Here is an 18883-nt window from a genome sequence, read left to right as displayed (position 1 = left end):
TATTTATTTATTATTTTAAACGCGTTTCTTTTATTTTAAAGACCGTAGGAGTGCACAGCTGTTCAACAACAACAGAAACTAAAAAAAAAAAAAAGGAGAAATGAATGTTTTGTTCCGGTTCAGCTTTGGAGGCACCTGTGGAGACGAAGCAGGGTGAAAGCAGGTCGCTTCCTGAAGAGGAACCCATGCTGCAGGGCTTCCTCTCCCGGTGGTCAAAACCTTCAATCAGGCGCGACTAAACTCTCTGCGAGGAGGTAGAAGTGGCACTGAAAAAAAAAAAAAAAAGTGGCGTTACCTTCCCGGGAGGGGGGCGGGGTCAGGGTCTGAGGAGCAGCGGGGCGGGCGGTGCCTGCAGTCGCCCATGCCCCCTTTTGCCCTCCGCTCGCTGCGCGGGGGGGGGGGAGAAGCGTGAACTTGAACGCCAAAGCCTTCGCAGCCGCGCACACGGAGTCCAGCCTCCCGGTGAAACCAGCACGTCTCCCGCCGCCCGGGATCCACTCGGCTCACACCCGTATAAAGGAAGAACTCCTGGACTTTTTTTTTTTTTGTGGAGGTGTGTGTGTGTGTGTGTGTGTGTGTGTGTGATCGTTCTCCTCTCTGCCGGGACTTCTTCGCTGGTTGGGACTCAGAAAAGGTGCCAAACGCTCGGCGCGATGTCCAGGCGCAAACTTGGAAGCAGACCGCAGCACCTGAGCGCAATTCAAGGTAAGAACCGGAGAGGGGAGATGTCGATGTGGGCCAAAAGGAATCACATGGGTTTTTTTTTTTTTTTTTTAGATTAAAATGAAGCGATTCAAATCGCTTGTTAATTTTATAACCACTTTACGCGCGTGGTTTCTTGGATGCGCGCTGGCACAATCACAGGATATAAAATAAACGTGTTATTAATTAATTTTTTTGACGCGCACACACTTTCCAAAAGGTTCATTGCAAATTTATTTTGTGTTTACTTTGAATTCAGTAAATCCAAATAGATCTTTAATGTTGTGTGCAGACTTTACGGGCAAATATTGAAATAAGGGCTCGTTATGGTCGTCTGTGTGTGCGTGTGTGCGTGTGTGCGTGTGTGCGTGTGTGTGTGTGTGCGCGCGCGCAGCGGTTTGCACAGAGGAAGGACCGGTTTATTGGCACGCTGGTTTCAGAGGCTACAGGTCCGAACACGATGATTAATATTTCCATGATCAGGTTTCTCGCTTTGTCCGGGACACTTTTCCAAGTTCTCCGCCTCATGGACGCGTCGGATGTTTCAGCCGATGACAGTCCTGGTTCATGTCATGTCAGTGTTTTTCAATGTTCAGTGGGTTTTGTACAGTAGCCTACATAACACAAGTGGAATTAAATTAGTCTTGATTTTACCATTTTCCCCCCACCCCTTCAGTTTGATGTTTCTATAAAAGCAGATCACAGAGAAAACAAGTGGGGTCTTGAAAAAAACCAAAAAACGGACAGAAACTCAAACAGCATTTGTTTTTTTTTTACAGTTCTCTACTGGAGACCAGTGGTGCATGTCTGTTTTGACCACAGGCCCTGACTCAACCCTGTGTGTGTGTGTGTGTGTGTGTGTGTGTGTGTGTGTGTGTGTGTGTGTGTGTGTGTGTGTGTGTGTGTGTGTGTGTGTGTGTGTGTGTGTGTGTGTGCGCGTGTGCATAAAACCGCGCCTTGCAAGTCTGCACAAACAGCGCAGCCCTGAAACAGGAAAGGTGACATTTTTGAGTAACAACTGGCGAGATCCGACTTCAGACTGTACTGTCTGTACCTGTCCTATATGCTCACCGGCCCCAGCCTGGGCAGGTGGATCCAGGCCAAGGCATCAAGGTGTGCCCGTGACCGCATTGAGCAACACACTCCGGCCCCCTCCTCCTCCTCCTCCTCCTCCTCCTCCTCCTCTACCTGGCCTATCTGAGGAAATACCCAGAGGTTACACAAACTCTGCAGAGGTCCGGCTTTTCAAACTGTGTTCACTGCCTCAACGGCTCTCCTCAAACTGTGCATTTCAAAGAGCACCGCCACAGGAGACTGGTCCAGTTCTCATCTTTTAATCAGATGAGCTGTCTTTGCACGTGCTTGTGAACCAAAAAAAAAAAAAGACTCAGGGCTGCTCTTATCTCAAACACCTTCAGTCACTGTTTTTCTTTTTTTTTTTATTGCAATCCACTTCCTGTTGAGAAACTCCCACAGCCTGTGGCTGGTAAGGAAGCATTTTGTTTTGAGTGACAGGTGAAAGCCTCAGCCTCCATATGACACCTTTAAAAAAAAAAAAATAAATCTCTCTCTATATATATAATTCACCCATTAGACAGTCTGAGTCACATGTGTAGGCTGGAGTTCGTGCTGAGATGGACAGTTGGGCCGCTGTCTTGCACCCTGCAGCCTCAGGCAGAGCGAGCTGATCGGTTTGGGGTTAGTTAAAGGAAGTGGTCAGCGTTGGCTGAGCAGATTGGCCGCGTTGCTCTTGACTTCACAACTGAAAGTAGCACTTTCAATCTCCACGCCTGCTCCTTCTTCTATTGAGGTCTGAAAGCCTGGTCCAGAGCTTGTCTAAGCTTGTGACTAGTTTTTCATAGAGGTCTTTCAACAGATATATTTTTCTTTCTCAAGTACAATTGATCTATTTTGATATTCCAGTACTTCTCGATACGACCATTATTTGAATTAATGTTCGAGCTTTTTGATCTACATTTACTCGCAGGAAATGTAAGGGTAGGTTTCCTTGAGGACAACTTTTCAGTTTCAGTGCCTTCAGCTATAGATTTGTCCATGTTTGTAAAAGTCATTTAGTCAACATCCCATTGTGTACCTAAAATATAGCAGGTAGGAAAACGTCTGTGTCGTTTAAACTGGAAAGCTACAGCCAGAAAGCAGAAATTGATGAGTCACTTTTTTGTCATAGAAAAATGTAATATCCACCTTGAAAAAGGTTTTGGAAAGTATTTATTTATTTGCTTCATGATTTTGTCTAATTAGATTTTGTTGGAGACGTTTTTTTTTTTCTCCCCCCAGTTAAATCATCTGATCACACTTGCTGTAGGAGACATTAATCTGTCTTACAATGTCATTTAGGCTTGATATCTTGAAGTACAACAAGCAATTTCTTTCCCATGGGGAAATTTGACAAATTAATGTGTTTACTTGTACAATTTTTAAATTGGAAGTATTGAAATGTTATCATATTGTAAGTGATAAATGTTCATACAAAGTCCACACATCTTCCCACAGAGCGAATGAATAACGTCTTAATTGTTGTTAGATGTGCAGTTTGACGACATTGACTCATATTAAATGTAATATGATATGATAACTGCTCCCATTGGAGTGACAGTGGCTTGCATGGCTGCAGCCTCCAATGGTGTGTGAATGTGATGAGCTCTGTGAAGCGCTTTGGTGCTGCTCACACCGCTATAAAGCGCTATATGAGCGAAATCCATTTGCTAGTTATATAGACTAAAACCCCACCTATATATTTGGTAGCATGCGACGGCGTATTTGTCTGTGCTGTGGACTGTTTCACTGCAACTTCATAAAAAAGGTTTTCCTTGCTGTTAATTGAAGCTTCTCTCGCCTAACTCAGATGACGGGACGGAGGGCACCGGCTCATCAGGAGGCCCTCTTCCTCCTCCTGCCCCCCCTCCTCCTCCTCCTCCTCCTCCTCCTCCTCGGTCGCAGGTCCGACCTACCGATGACGGTCGTGACCTCCTAACGTGTGGCCAGTGCAGCCAGGCCTTCCCGCTGGCCCAGATCCTGGCGTTCATCCAGCACAAGCAGGGCGGCTGCGGCGCTCGAAACCGAGCCGCGGATGCCAACGCCGCGCCCCCCTCACCTGCCAGCCGAGCGCGGCAGCAGGTCGCCAGCGCGGAGCTCCTGGGGCCGGGATTCATCGAGCTGCGCAGGGGGGCCGCCGTCGACGGAGTCTGGGGGGAGGAGCCCGGCGTGAAGGTGAAAGCAGAGATGCGGAAACAAGGTGAGTGCTGGGGAAAAGACAGAAGAAGATGAAGAGGAAGGCATGTTGCTAATTAGTGAGTTTTTTTTTTTTTTTTTTGCTTTTTTGCTTTTTTGCTTTTTTTTTTTTTGTCATCAACCGCCCTCCTCTTGTTTCTGCACTCCTTCCTCTCGAGTCCAGCTCATTAACTAGCCGTTGCCATTAGCAGACCTGCGTGAGTTAGTGACGCACGGACTAATTGCGTGGAAAGGAGAGGCGTCAGGAACATTCGGAGGGCACTGTGGGTCCCCGGGGGGCTCTTCACTGAGCACCTGCGCTCCAGAGCTCCTTCCCATCCCCTGGCTGTCAGTCTCTGAGGGAGAGTGGCCAGGTAAACATGTTTCTCCAGTCCTGTCACCCACCGCATCCTGGACAACAGACACTGAAACAACGTTCCCCTCAAATCTCAAGACCGGAGCGCGGCTCGGGTCTGTCGCGGCGTTTGCCGCACGGAGCGGACTGAGGGTTGTGTCCCCCCGGACCGTGGTGTGACGTGGTCAGAGAGGAGTTGGTGTGAGGCCGATATCGTGCCGCTTCGCCTGGCTGTCATGACACAGTAATGGAGGACATTGCATCATGTGCGGCTCCTCTGCCGTCTCCCACTGTTCTGCCCCAGGCCGAGCCACCTGAGCTCCTGGGAATCTCCTTCCTCCTCCTGCGTGCTCTTCGTCTTATTCACCCTCTCCTCCTTCTACTTCCTCTCATTTTCTATGTACAAACCCATCCCTCCCTGCACTCATTTTCCTAAAGGGCTTTCTTGCTTGATGCCTCTCCTGCTGCTTGTTTTGTTTTTTGTTTTTTTAAGACAATGGAGAAAATGGAGACTCTGGACAGGGTGATGGTCAAAACCATCTAAAGACCATCAGAAATTCACGAAGTGTCGTCACAATCCTTCTGAAGAAACTCGTGTCCATCTGAGAAAAATGTGTTGTTTTTTTGGGGTTTTTTTCTCAGGAAAGGTCAGATTGATTTGAAGGTCACACAGCATCTCAGCAGTGGGGGTTGAAAAGTGCTGTTAATGATTGCAAAGGGGTCAGACTTCTTGCCAAAGACTTTTCATAGGTACGACCCCCCCCCCCCCCACGTTTCGAAACTCTGTCGTGTGCACACTCATTAGTAGTTCCTTCCTTTGTGTAACACTCGGGGGACATGTGCACACACACCGTTTCCGTTTGTCCACAACCTTCTCTTGTTTTTCTGTTTCTGTTTTTCATCCCTCACACTGTCGTTCACTTAACGTCAGAAAGCGCAGCAGTTTAGTAATTTGGTGCCCGCAGGATTATACAACAAACCCGACACGTGCACCAGGCAGAGAGAGAGAGAGGGGGGGGGGGCATGACAGCTTGTAAATAATGCAAAAGTAGATAAGTTTGGATTAAATTTTCATTCAAGAATGTAGGTTGCAACTGAGAGTGAGCTTTTAGTCATCTTTTTTTATTCTTTGGCTTTTTGTTTCTCCATCTTGTAACTTAAAGTTTGAGCTCTCGGATGACATGTCAGCAAAGTGTAGATTTTATATTTGACAGCCTGCAGCTTTGCGAGCGGGAGGATGTCCTGTTTTAATCAGGCCGCTTTTGTGAGCGAGAAACTGAGCGTCTGAGATGACTGAATGTGAAAGAGCAGTTGTCCCACAACAGACAGGTCCTCACCGTCTATTTTGCTGCATTCAAACGCAAAGCTGCGAGGGTGGAGGAGAAAAAGGGGGTAGAGTGGGATGGATTACTGAAGAGCCGCGTGCATCTGTCTCATTCCTTTTTATTTATTCTCCTTGTTTGTTTTTTCACCCCCCCCCACTCATCTACAACACTCAACCCCCCCATTTCTTTCCCCCCATCTTCAACACACTTTCGCTTTGCCCTCTTTCAATTTCTCGCCCCCCCCCCCCCCTTTCCTCTCTTTTCTCCTCCCTCTGCCTCTCAAGGGAAAAGAGATTCTGCCTGCTGCTCGTTAGTGCTCCCAGCCAATCTGCATTTTTAATTAGTAGTTATTGCTTCTGCTTAATATTCAAGTGCTACCCCGGGCCAAATGGGAATCCTTACAAAAAAAAAAAAAAAGAAGCAAGGAGCGAGAGGAGAGAGAGTGAAGGAAAGACAAACCGGCTGGGTATTGTGTTTCACTCCAGGACCCCGAGACAAAAGCCCCCCCCTCAGGGAAAGATTTGGAGGGTTTTGAGGGGGGGGGGGGGGACGAAGGGGTGAGGGGAACCAGGGTTGGAGGATGGGTCTCAAGTGCAATCCAAAGGGGTGACATATTTTCGTGGTGTCTCTTGGCCCCCCGTACTACATTATAATCTTTTTATCTCATTTTCTTTTTATCTCCCGAGCCCTGACCTACCTATCTCGCTCTCTTTTTTTTTTTTTCCCCTCCCTTGCTCTCACTCTTCACCCTATTTTTAAAAGAAGCATCTCAACTTCTCCTGGGTTTCTCCTCAGGCTAGGTTAAAGGACATGAACACCATCGCTGCTCACGTCTCCAGACAGAGGGAGGGTGGGAGAGGGGAGAAAGAGAAAGAAACAGTTGCTCTCTTTTTCATCTCCACACTCCTCCCCCCTCCAGTAAAATACAGAAGGATTTGACTTGAGGAAACATGAAAGAGGCTTATACCAGAGTCGGCTTTGAACCTCTCCAAAAGAGAAAAAAGTAGAAAAAAAAGAAGCTGTTTTCCCCTCAATTTGGGGATCTTCTTTCCAATTTTGATGTATGCAGAAAGACCTCATTTGTCAAGCAGCCTGAGTCAGTGCCTAATTTACATAAAGTGTTCGTTTTCTACGTTCTGCTAATTAGCAATTTGCAGCTTAATTGGAGAGAGCCTCTCGGTTAGGAGACAAAGCTATCCACACATAAAAATATCTCCAGTTGTACTTCGCGACATGTTTTGCTCCTGTGTCGGCCTTCCAGCTCCCAGGTTCTGCCACGTCTGTTCTACTTTCAGTCCAACTTTCCTCATTCTTTATATTTCTCTTCTCTCCCTGTCATTCCTTCGTCATCCAAAGCCGTTGCAGTGTGGCGACACTGTTGGCTTGCGATAACTGGTTTCATTAATGGGTATACGTTGAACTTGTATGGCGCTGAACTGATCGGTAATGATAAGTTGTCTGAAAGCTTCAATGTGCAGGTCGTTGCTCAACCCATTAGTTTCCTTCAGATGTTTTTACTTTTGAACTCAATGTTTTAATTATTCAGCCCTTCACGGTATTGTTTTCCACAGGTTACATTGAAAGAACAATTCTATCGCTCTACTTTATCCAACTGTACAAAAGTAGAGCAATAATAAGTCAAAACCAGCCTTCTATTGATGGTTAATGGTTCTGAGCAATGGAGCCGCTGATATCAATATCACCCAAACACTAAAAGACCCATGTCACTGAGTTACAACATCTGGCAACTCGGATGCAAGTTGCACAATCTTTATGCAAGATTTGGGTCAAACTTCCACTGAAGTTTACATGTATAGCACCCAATGCCTGCTCAACATTGGCACAGCATTCACCAGTTCTGGGAGATTTTAAGATCTGTGACCATAAGTTCAAAGGAAATCCACAAAAGAATTGTACAAGCTGGTTGATGTAGCCCCAGACGCAAACACAATAAAGTATACAATATGGAGTGCTCAATCAAGTGAAAATGTTTTTTTTATTTGCCGTTTCTATATTAAGGTGCTAATCTCATCTTGTCCCTCTTTGTTTCCAGTGGGAGAGGAGCCCTCGTACTTCACCTGCCAGCAGTGTGAACATGTGTTTCCGTCCGCATGGGCGCTCCTACAGCACGCTCAGCACACGCATTCCTTCAGCATCTACCAAGAGGATGAGGAGGACGACACAAACGCAGGAGGAGGGGGTGTAAGACGAGGTCTTAAAGGGAACAAACCAGCTGCAGCTGTTCTGGACCCACGTCACCTGAGCCAGGCTCTTGCCTCCGCCTTTCAACCCCCTGCTCAACGCGTCGTTCGCTCCCATCCAGCACACCCCTCGTCCACGTCCTCCTCCACCAATTTGCAGCCTCTGAACTTTTCAGTGCGTCTCCGGGAGCTCGCCGAAGGGACCAACTCCCCTGGAGGCTTGGTCCTGTCTCCATCTTCATCTCCGCCGGCAGCTTCTCCCTTTCCTCAGTCCGCCTCCAACCAGACCGACTTCCACTGTGAGCTGTGTGACCAGAGCTTCCAGTCGCCACGAGGTCTCTCCACTCACCGCCGGACACACGCTTGCGAACGGCCCTATCACTGCGGAGTGTGTGGGCAGGCCTTCGCCCAGAGTGGTCAGCTGGCTCGCCACATAAGGAGCCATCACCAAGGAGCAACCGGTGCAAGTAATGGCTACGAATTGGTGGAGACGGCCATGATGGAGGAGGATGCCGGGAAGCTGCGGGGGAGGGGAGGGAGGTTTCAGGTGCAGCCAGCTGGAATCGTTGCAAAGGCAATGAGTGGCACGGATGTGAGAGGGCAGGGCTCGTCTGATCTGGACCTGACCCTCCTCAAACACCCCTCCCTCGCTTCAGGCCTGATGTTGCTGACCTCTCAGGTTCGACCGCCAGATAGGGAGCTGCTGAGGCTGTACCAACGCCAGAAAGAGGGGGGAGAGGGCGGCGAGGAGGAGGCGGAGGTGCACGGGGAGCCCCAGCACACCTCGCCCTGTGCCAGCCCCTCAGAAGGGTCGCTGGAGAGTGGAGAGACGGGAGGGAGCGGCGAGAGCGGCATCGCCAGTGGGAACTGCACACCCAAGCGTCCGGAGATGGGAGAGCGGCCGCGAGGCGTCGGAGAGTGGGAGAACGAGCCGGGAGAGATCATCGAGAGGGAGAAGGAGTGGAGCTCCGCCAAACTCAGCGAGGCTGTGCAGGAGTGGCAGAGGGACAATGAATGGAGGGCCGTAGCAGGAGGCGCCAACACTGGAGGAAACAATCATAACAATAATAATAATAATAGTAGTAGTGGCACGCCGGCTGTTTCTACTGGGAAAAAGAAGAAGGATGAGGCCTGTGAGTACTGCGGTAAACAGTTTAGAAACAGCAGCAATCTGACTGTGCACCGTCGCAGCCACACGGGCGAGCGGCCGTACCGCTGCGGGCTCTGCAGCTACGCCTGCGCCCAGAGCTCAAAGTTAACGCGCCACATGAAGACTCACGGGGCTCACGGGTCGAAGGCCTCCTTCCTGTGTCAGCTTTGCTCCGTTCCCTTCACCGTCTACGCCACTCTGGAGAAACATCTGAAGAAGGTTCACGGCCTGAGCCACGCCAGCGTCGGAGCATACTCGCAGGCCAGCGCCGCGGACACTTTAGCTGCTATAAAATCTCAGGGGGACGTGGTGGCGGTCAAAATGGAGGAGGACGAGACCAGTTTGGATCGGACAGAAGCCGGTGGCAAGACGCAGAGTGACGTGGTCAAAAACATGGAGGTGGAGGATGGACAAAGCCTAGCAGAGTGTGCAGAGAGCACAGGAAGTCCGGGCAGAGGCGGGGATCTCCCACATGATAACAGTGCAGAAGTGGGTTTAGTTTTGACATCGACACCCTGAGGACCATTTTCACTCTTTCAGTTTAAAAAAAACCAAACCAACAAAACAAAAAAAAAAAGCACTGTATAGAATTTCAAGCACTCATTCAACTAAAGAAAACCACTCCCACCCCTGAACGGACAGTCAACTTAACCTGGAGGCCGGTTTGAGACGAAGGAGCCGCGGCAGGCGGTCTTCGCTCAGTTCATGATTGTATGCAAAGCTGCTGCTTGACACTGATTGCCTGCAGTCCTTTAGACCACAGAGAAAAACAAGGCCGTGACATTCAGAGCAGGGTGACTATCGTAGCTCTTGAACAGGAAGTGAACCACCACAGTCCACACACTGACGCAGGAAGCCGTCCTCCACGCTGCAGCACAGGATGCAGAAGACATGTGATTTATGTCTCTGGTGACCCGTCGGACAGGTGGTGACGGATCCCAACTGTCATAACCGAGAGCAGATTATAAGACAAGATGATTTAAATATAAGTCGAGCAATAGAGCGAAGTTAATATATTTTCCACACCAGCAGATGGAGAGAAGTTGTGATGTGCTACCTGGCTGTTGTTGGGTTTTCTCTCGAGAAGACCTTTTAAAGACTTAAGATGTCTGAACAGACGCGCAGGGGCGAGATGAATCCAAACACTGCCCGTCTGCAGTTTCTCAGAGTCCTTCTTTTAAAGGAGGTGGGTTGTCACAACACTTGTCACTTAATGTTTACAAGGCTCATGGGGCTGAACAAGGTTGTGCTCCTGACTTTGTGACAGTTATGAATGGATGATTTCTGTTTTCTGTTCGGGTTTTTTTTTTTTTTAGTAAATGTATAAATGTGAATACAGAGACTTTAAAGTCTCACCTACTGATGTTTTCCATTTTTAGTTTCTATGCATAAACAGCAGTTTTACCTTGTGAAACGGGTGTATATTATCTCTCTCTGTATTTGTACCTCTCTCGTGACAGTAATCTCTCATTGTTTACATTTATAACGTGCCGGGCTGCTTGACGCTCATGCATGTTTTTTTGCAGCCATTGAAACGTTTATTTTTTTATGTTTCCCGTTTTTTTTTTCAGTTCTTCCTAATTTATGAATGCTGCATGTCGTTTAACTGAAAAAAGAAAAAAAAGTCTGTTTCACTGCTGAACTACAGGGTTGAGATGTGCGGTTTGTAGCTAGTTGACTGGAGTTTTATAGGAAGCAGCCACGTGAGCACTTGAGTGAGTGGATTGTGTGCAAGTTTCTCATTTATGTACATATCGGGAGAATTAATCCCCAGCTGGCGGGTCTACCTGAACCCTCTTCTGTCCAAAGCATCACTTTTACTGGTTGTGGTTTTAAGTTAAACATGTGGGGGGGGGGGGGGGGGAGAAACGAAGCTTCAAGTAATTTTGGTCCACCTCCTCCGTGACGACTGCAATGACTTTGTTTGTCTCTGATCTTCACTGGGTTCAGGTGGAGAACGGTTTCCCCGTCTGTGTCGTTGTAAAAGTGAATCCTGAGTGGATGACTGTGCTATAACATGTTCAGGGATTAAAGTTTTGTATGTAGATTGACCTTCTTACAGTTTTTAACCCTTCTTTAATTCATGATAATATCTGCCTGCCCCTGTTACAAATATGTGCTTCACTTTTCCTCCCATTGCTGATCGTTTCCTCTGGTTGGGAAGTTATACGCCGCTTCGTTTGTCTTTGTAAACTTGACACCATTATTTTGTAACTGCCCTTTGTCACAAAGAGCCTCAATAAAGAAATGAGGTAAAATATTTCATACCGTTAGGTTGTTGTTGTTTTTTGGTTCCCTCCCTGCTCTGTTTTCCGTGCATATTTTTTGTTTCTTATTCCGGGAGCTCCACAACAAAGCATCTGGAACTATTTTTAAGTATCTTTTCTCACCAGGATGTTGTCTTAGTCAGTGCGGGTCGTTCCTCTGAGGACCACAGTCAGCGCTGACTTATTAATTTTTAATGTGAGTGTTTGGATAAGGGACCCTCACTCCTTGTTTACATCCTTGTGATGTTTCTGGCTTTGTCTCGAACTGCTGTAATGTAATTCTACTGGGGGAGGTGGGGGAGGCGGGGAGATCTTCAAGCGTCTACCATATTGTACGTTTGCATTCTTGTCAGTCACTCTGCAGATTGCGTGATGGGTGCAGCGAGCTGTGATGGGACAGGGATGACCCAGGATTTCTCAGGATCCAGAACTGGCGGGTGGGGCGAGGTTGGGTGCAGCAGTTTGGTTATTGTTTGTGGGCATGTTAGGAGGCAGAGCAGGGTGGGTTGGGAGTGTCAAGGGGTTGGGATAATTGCTGACTCCATTTTAAGGGTATAAAAAACCTCTGCACCAGCATCTCTGGCCTTAACCCCACCCCCCAAATGAAAATGAAGTTCTATGATCCCTCTAGCTCATTAACAGCAGGTCTTTTAATGAGCTTTCAACAGGGTGGGGGCTGGGTAGATGAATTGGAGGAGTGGAGTTATATGTGAAGGGGTGGTGGTGGTGGGGTTATTGCACCAGATGCACACACGCCCACTCCAACCAATTACCATTGTGTTATGAAGAACAAGAAGGAAGTGAGGAGAGAAGCCCCTCGGATCCAGATGAGTCAGTTTGTCCGTTTCTCTCCGCAGAGACAGGAAAAAAAACAAACAAACCTGAGAGGGAGGACAGTACAGGTGATGGGTAGCATCCTCTGCCTCTCCCTCCGGTAAACTCCGCTTCACTCTTTCTGTTGGGCGCCACAGATAAGCGCCATTTGGTGCTCGTATGGGTCCAATTATGTAAGGTAAGGTGATACAGAGCCGAGCACAGCCCCGACAGCAATGGATACCTTTTCCACGTCCCAGAGTGGCCTTTGTCTTCCTTGGAGCCCACACCTCTCTAAGCTGCTGTCAGACCCAGGTCAGTGTCAGCGCCTGAACAGGCCAATCACGAGGATTCGCGTCTGCCAATGTGTCCGACCGGGGTTCCGGACCTGTGAGCGTCCCTGGGCCATTGTAATCTGGACTTTGAGGGGTAATAGTTACGCCGGGGCCACACGGAGAACTTTGACTGGGTTGAAGTTGGGAGAGGCTTTCATTTGTCTTGACATCACACACTGTATTGAAGAAATGAGCAAAAGATTCCCGAGACGATGTCTTCCATTTTCAACATGTGTGTGGAAGAGTTCAACTCTAACAAGGTGAAACTGCAGCGACTCTTACAGTACAAGTGCATCCTGAATAATTAGAATGAAATTCAAAAGTCATCAGTTTAGTTTTTCAGCATTCATAACATTGATATAGAAAAACTCAAGCATTTATGATAAATTTGGCCTCCTGCTGAAAAATGGGGAAAACATTTGATCTCATGCAGTGTTGGTTGATTTTTTTGATCAATTCATCAATTGATTTTCATTAACAATTTTAATCTGTAATATATATTGAACTTTGTAAGTGTCACTTTAACAGAAAAAATATACTTTTCCATTGAACTAGAAACATTGCTGTTTGTTCATGCATGTGCAGTTGCTGTAAGACCAGGCGAAACAGTAAAATCAGCAAAACAAGGTAGATTATACAACTTTAATTCACACGGTCTCTAATTTCAGTTTCTTTCATCAGACACGGTTTTGAATACGGTCAAAACAATGAGTTATTAGTTTTTGAGGAAATCAGGTGCTCTGATGAAGTTGATAATTGATTATCATCCGTCTGAAAGTGAATAACCTCAAACTGTGCCGTGTGTTTGGCATTGGTTTCCCTCTTCAGTTTGAACCACGTCGGAGCTCCTCTTGTGGATATGAAATATAGAATGAAATGCCTCAATCCAGGGTTTGGTTTGTCATTCTAGGATAATGTAAAGATGTTGAAAAATCACATAGTAGGCTTGCATGGGAAACCATCAATCTATACATGAACACTTATATTCCAAATACTGAAAACATATAAAAAATTTTACATTTTGATTTTACCATATTTATGAGTGCTGTGCTGCTTTAAAAGTAACTCTCAATCTGGAGCCTTTTATGTAAAAAAACAGCTTAGAGTCATATACTGCATAAGCTGAGTGCTTTTAATTGATAAATGAGGAAAATGTGGGTATCAAGGTTAAGCACTACCAAGTTTTCAAGATTCTTCTGTGCAATAGAATAAAATAACAACCACAACAAACAATCAGAACCCCGAGTAGGACAAACAGGAAACGTTTATCTACAGTAGCTCATTGAATCAACCGCTCTTTAAATTTTTTTATTAAAAAAATCTTTGAAGAAGTAAATTCACTCTTTAAGGCTTTTGTTAATCTATATTTTTATTTGAATTGCAAAGTCTGAACTATGGTTTCGAACTGCAACTGAGAAAGTCCCGTCTGGCCAGAAAAGGGAAAAAACCGTCTGGTTAGATGAGGAGACATTCACCCACTGAGTCTGAGTCATGTCAATACAACACCGTCAAAACTAGACGGCTGATCTGCACCAATTTGTCAAGCCTTGAATGGATTGTTGATTGACCTGTCCTAATGCATATCTTCATGTGCAGCTTTGAAAACATAAAGCACCATTTTCTGGCAGAAGTTGCACAATCACCAATTCAGATAAAACGTAAGATGATTAGCTCTGAAAATTCAACAACAAAGGGAGTGCATGTTTGCTTTGCCATAGGGCAGGCCTGTGGCCATGAGAGGCTCTGACTTATGTATGAGAAGATTGTGCTTTATCATGTAAAAAGCCAATTAACTGTGAGTTTTTAATTACATTTCGCATTGGCATACTGCGTGCGACGCTCCAGATCATCTCTGCAGTCTCTGCTCAGTGGCCTTTTTTCTTCTTCCTCTCTTGAATAGCCAAGGAGGGGGCAGAAGCTCCGGATTAAATCATCAGCCAGGCCGACAGGGATTGGGACAACAAGAAAGATGCATTTGGGAGTGGTTGGACAAACCGCAGGACTCCCTCTCTGCTCTTTATCCTTGACGAGTTCCCACAATCCCCACCTCCGCTTGCCCGTCCCTCCTCCCGCAATGACCGCAGAGTGAAACCTGAACCCTAGAATTACACCCTCTTCATCTCCCTCCCCCTCCTCCCCCTCCTCCTCCCACCCTCTGACAGTGTGAGAGTGGGAGGCCGAGGTGAGAGGCGACAAGGTCCCGGGCAGCCATCCGTCAATCCAGTGCCTCTCTTTTTGCCATTCAACACCTTTAGAAAATGAGAGCCAGGAGAGACAAGGAGGCTTCATTCATATCGGGGTTATATTATGTCACTGATCACTAAGGACAAGCACCGAGGGAGGAGCGTCACCTCAGCTTGCTCTCAGTATGAGGCAGTACTGATGAGATCGCTCCTGATTGAGTTGAAAACAAAAGAAGGGGAACTTAATGATTTCCTGTTTTTCATACCATGAAACTTAGTGTTATTTCAATTGCATGTAAATGCAGGATAAATATGGTCTCTACCAAGGTGAAGCGCATTGGCTTCATTTTATTAGCGAGAGCAAATGTGGCTGTAATTGGAAGATTACAGTTGCAAGAAGCAGAAACACACACACACACACACACACACACACACACACACACACACACACACACACACACACACACACACACACACACAAACAAGCACAAAAGTCAGAATCATTTGATATGATACAGTATGAGGTTCGACAATACACCGTGATGCGATGTGGTGTGATACATTACACTGCAACGTGATGTGGTGCAATACAATACAAAGTGTTATGTACCATATTGTCATAGCATCATGCATTACAGGACAATATGGTGCAACACAATATGATACAGTGTGGTGACATTACAGCACATGGTTTTCTTCAAGATCTTCTGGTCCAGATCAAAGTCACAACTATAAATAAACACAATGTTTCTTAATGTGGTAAACTTAAAGTCCAACAACACAAACTTACTCCAAAAATGCATGATAAGAGAACAGCAACGTTTGCATCCCAGTTCTCCTTTAAAAGTTCAGTGAGAAAAATGAGATACTTGAAAAGATGCAAAGAATAATTTGATTGGTTTCTAGTCAGAAGAAAGTAGCGTTTTTGCATCTTGGGATAAATAATGCTTCATAACTGATTCACTGCATGGTGCTCGTCCTGATTTTACTGTTGACCCTAATACTGTGACTCTGCCTTCTTTATCACTTCACAGTGTGTTTAAGTTAAACGTGACTATCCAGTGTTGCACCGGTGCTTCTCTGTTAAAAAGTACATTTGCGAAGGGATCGGAGACTCTTCAGGTGGCTGATCAGGTTCTCTTCCAATCCCATGATGGGTGTGTTGATCCCCGTTGTTGACGGTCCCTGTGTTAAAGTGTTATTGGCCAAACTTTTGCTAATTGACCAATAAAGGTATTCTTTGGTTTTACATTAAAGCGTAAGAGCTTGGTTAACTTATTTTAAAGGAAATCCATCTCCTTGTTGAGCATTATTATTATTATTATTATTATGAGTTATGATACAACATTGTAAAGGCTGCATTCATTTTCAACAGAAAAAACTAATACATTTGAGCTACTAGAATACATCAGCCAAGAATGGGACATTATTTCAATCTCCTGCAATTTGTCTCCTCACCTCCCAGATGTTTCCAATTTTTTTGGAGAATTGATGCATTTCACTTCTAAATTCATAATTTGATGAGATGGAAAGAAGACGGTTTATGTCTAATGTCTGATGTAAAATATAATATGTCAAGGTAAAATATGAGATTTGCAAATCGTGGTGTTTGCAGGTTACACATAATCCTAATGTTTTGTTTTTTTAAATTGTATGCAAACGTGAAACTGCTCATCTGGAGAGCTTCAGGGACGAAGACAACTGCTATAAACAACCTGTAGAAGATAAAAGGAGTAAGTGCCGGCTAAACACTCTGATAAACTGCTCTTCCGACGTCCGTTACACCCTCAGCAGTCCTGGAAAAAAAAAAAAAAAAAAAAGCACACTTTGTTTTGCTGCACCTGGTGACCCTCATGAACCGGACACACACCGTTATTCAGTTGTTCAGGGGGGCGTGCACACACGCGCACACACACACACGCACACTCCAACGCAGGTTCAGCTCAGTTTGTCCAGAGGGATACATCCACAAATGCCAGAAAAACTGGATTTTGACCAGACAGCCACCCTTCCCTGCACGCACGCACACACACGCACACACACACACACACACACACACACATACACACACGCACGCACGCACGCACACACACACACGGACTCACAGAAACCCACAAACACACACTGGGGTCAAAGGGGTTGTCTTAATCACATGCATGGTGAGGTTAGAGGTAGAGTTCAGTCCTGTGACAGGTGAAAATGCTTTCATGTGTTTGTTCCCTGCAGGCCTGAGGGCAGGTGAACTGCAGCTCTCAACTGCCTGAACCAGTGTTTCCACATGCGACTAATGTCCACAGTCACCTCAGTTATATAAGCCTTTTCACATTGTTTGTTCCTTGTTTTATCACAGAACTTTGTTTAATCTTCTTTTCTTTCTATGATTTGATGAGACGCTGCAAAAAAAAAAAAAAAACTGTACCTTGATGGTGGACGTGTTTAATCTCTTTAAGTTAGATGTAGTGTCTCTGACAACTTTACTGAGCACATCTTAGCAACTAGTCATTGTACTTATGTCTATGCAGCCAACAGGTGGCGTGGGAGGTACTGGATAACAACAGTGAGTTTTTATAACTACATGAGCCATTTATAATAATTAAAAAAATTATACACTGAAAATCTGTTAAATTTTTGAGCAACACTTTAAGACTAAAGCATATTGTTTTAAATAAGTATTATTTATGAGTTCCTATTACATCAACATCACAAAAGAATGTTAGTAGCCCTGCTGATATTCAATACAATGGCATAACCTCAGCTCTATGTTATTGGGATCGCTAAATACAATTAATTAAATTGTATTTATCGCCTGACTGGAATCAAAGCAAAAAGGTATCATTTTCTTTAATTATTAGTTTTGTCTGATTGTTGCTGACCAACAAAGGATTTTCTGCACACCTGCAGTTACAATATTTCCATAATTTGTACATTCCTATTACAGTGGCGAGCAGCTTAAGTAAACACATGTAATTAGTGTTATGCTGGCACGCCAGAGTCAACTGTTCCTGGAGTCATTAAGGCCATTTAAAATAAGTGTCAGGCAAAGAGATCCAGCGGTGAAGTGTTTCCCCGCTGTTTAGCAGAATATCAGCGCTCACATTAAGTCTTCCTCCAATCAGAATCCACAGAACCTCCTTGTCTATAAAATGAACATTTGTTTTTGCATGAGATAAGAGTGTTTATTTTGATCCAATTTCCACACATGTTACAATCAGATTAGTTATACTTTATCTTGAAGGATGCATGTTATGTTATTTATTTATTTTATTTTGCTGCATATCACAGAGGAATTGTAGACTTTATTTTCTGTATCAATTAACTTGAGAGCTTAATAGCTTTTTACCAATTGAATTCTTAGTGATGGACATAAAGTCATCGTGTTCTCTAGCCGGACACAACAGTTACTTCAGACAGAACAGTCTGGTTGGATGAGAAACTCTCATTGAGTGCAGATTTTAGTAAAAGCGCCGGGACCCATCACTGCTGTATCACTCCTCCCAATGACTCCAATAACAGCCAGCACTTTTGTGCAATCACTTTGTGGTTTAGCAGTGGCACTATCTGTGCTTTTATTCATTTATCCTGCTGACTGAATCGCATCTCTGCTGATGTTCAGTACGAAAGCAGAACTTTGGTAAGGATGTTGCTGCTTGAATCCACTGGCGCGGCCAGTTTGTCACTGTCCCTGCATGCGCTCCCAGTTCAAGGTCCTCCATGTTATTCCAGCTTCTCCTCTTCGGGGTTTCAGTCCGCCGCCTGTCTCCTGAGCCGCCCCTCCATGTGTGTGATGTGTGTGAGTGATGCGGCAGAAAACGGGCCGGGACAAAGCCAGTTAACCAGCGGGGCGAGTGAGCAGCATCTCTGGGCTGCTGCTGCCGAGGTCGTGAGATCAGAGCAGGTCATGGAGGTGTGGGAGTGTCTGCTCGGCCCTCTGACCTTTGTCACCGAGGCGTCCTATAATCCTGCTCTCAAAGACCATACGGACATAATGGAGAGCCCATGAATGGGGCTAAATGGTGACCATTAGACCGATCTGTGTCGCTATTCTTCTTGTTTGTTTAGTCCCAGTCAGTCTCACGTTTTTGGTGTAATCAGGCGTGTGATGGAGGGGTTGAGCGGAGACGCCTGAAGAGGCCTCGGAGAGCTCACTGCCGGACAAGAGTTTGCTGGAGATGAATGTCCACCTCGACCAGGGGCGTCAAACTCATTTCCACCGAGGCCCACATCAGCATCATGGTTGCCCTCAAAGAGCCAAATGCAACTGTAACACAGGACAAATGAAACTAAATGTAAACAAAATATAATGTAAAGTAAATATAACTAT

General features: G+C 45.8%; 1 protein-coding gene across 1 annotated transcript; it reads left to right on the top strand.

The window, feature by feature from the left end:
* Positions 1-100: 100 nt before the first annotated feature.
* On the top strand, positions 101-10779 carry znf296 (zinc finger protein 296; the record flags this gene model as incomplete). Its single annotated transcript, XM_080506093.1, has 4 exons — positions 101-153; positions 473-705; positions 3569-3958; positions 7667-10779. The coding sequence occupies 4 exons, from the start codon at positions 101-103 to the stop codon at positions 9481-9483; spliced, it is 2493 nt and encodes an 830-aa protein (XP_080362219.1). The 3' UTR covers positions 9484-10779.
* Between the last annotated feature and the right edge of the window lie 8104 nt (positions 10780-18883).

This window comes from Blennius ocellaris, assembly GCF_963422515.1.
Source record: "Blennius ocellaris genome assembly, chromosome: 2".
Lineage (NCBI taxonomy): Eukaryota > Metazoa > Chordata > Actinopteri > Blenniiformes > Blenniidae > Blennius > Blennius ocellaris.
The sequence above is the reverse complement of the archived record's forward strand: the minus strand, read 5'-3'. Positions and strand labels throughout refer to the sequence as shown.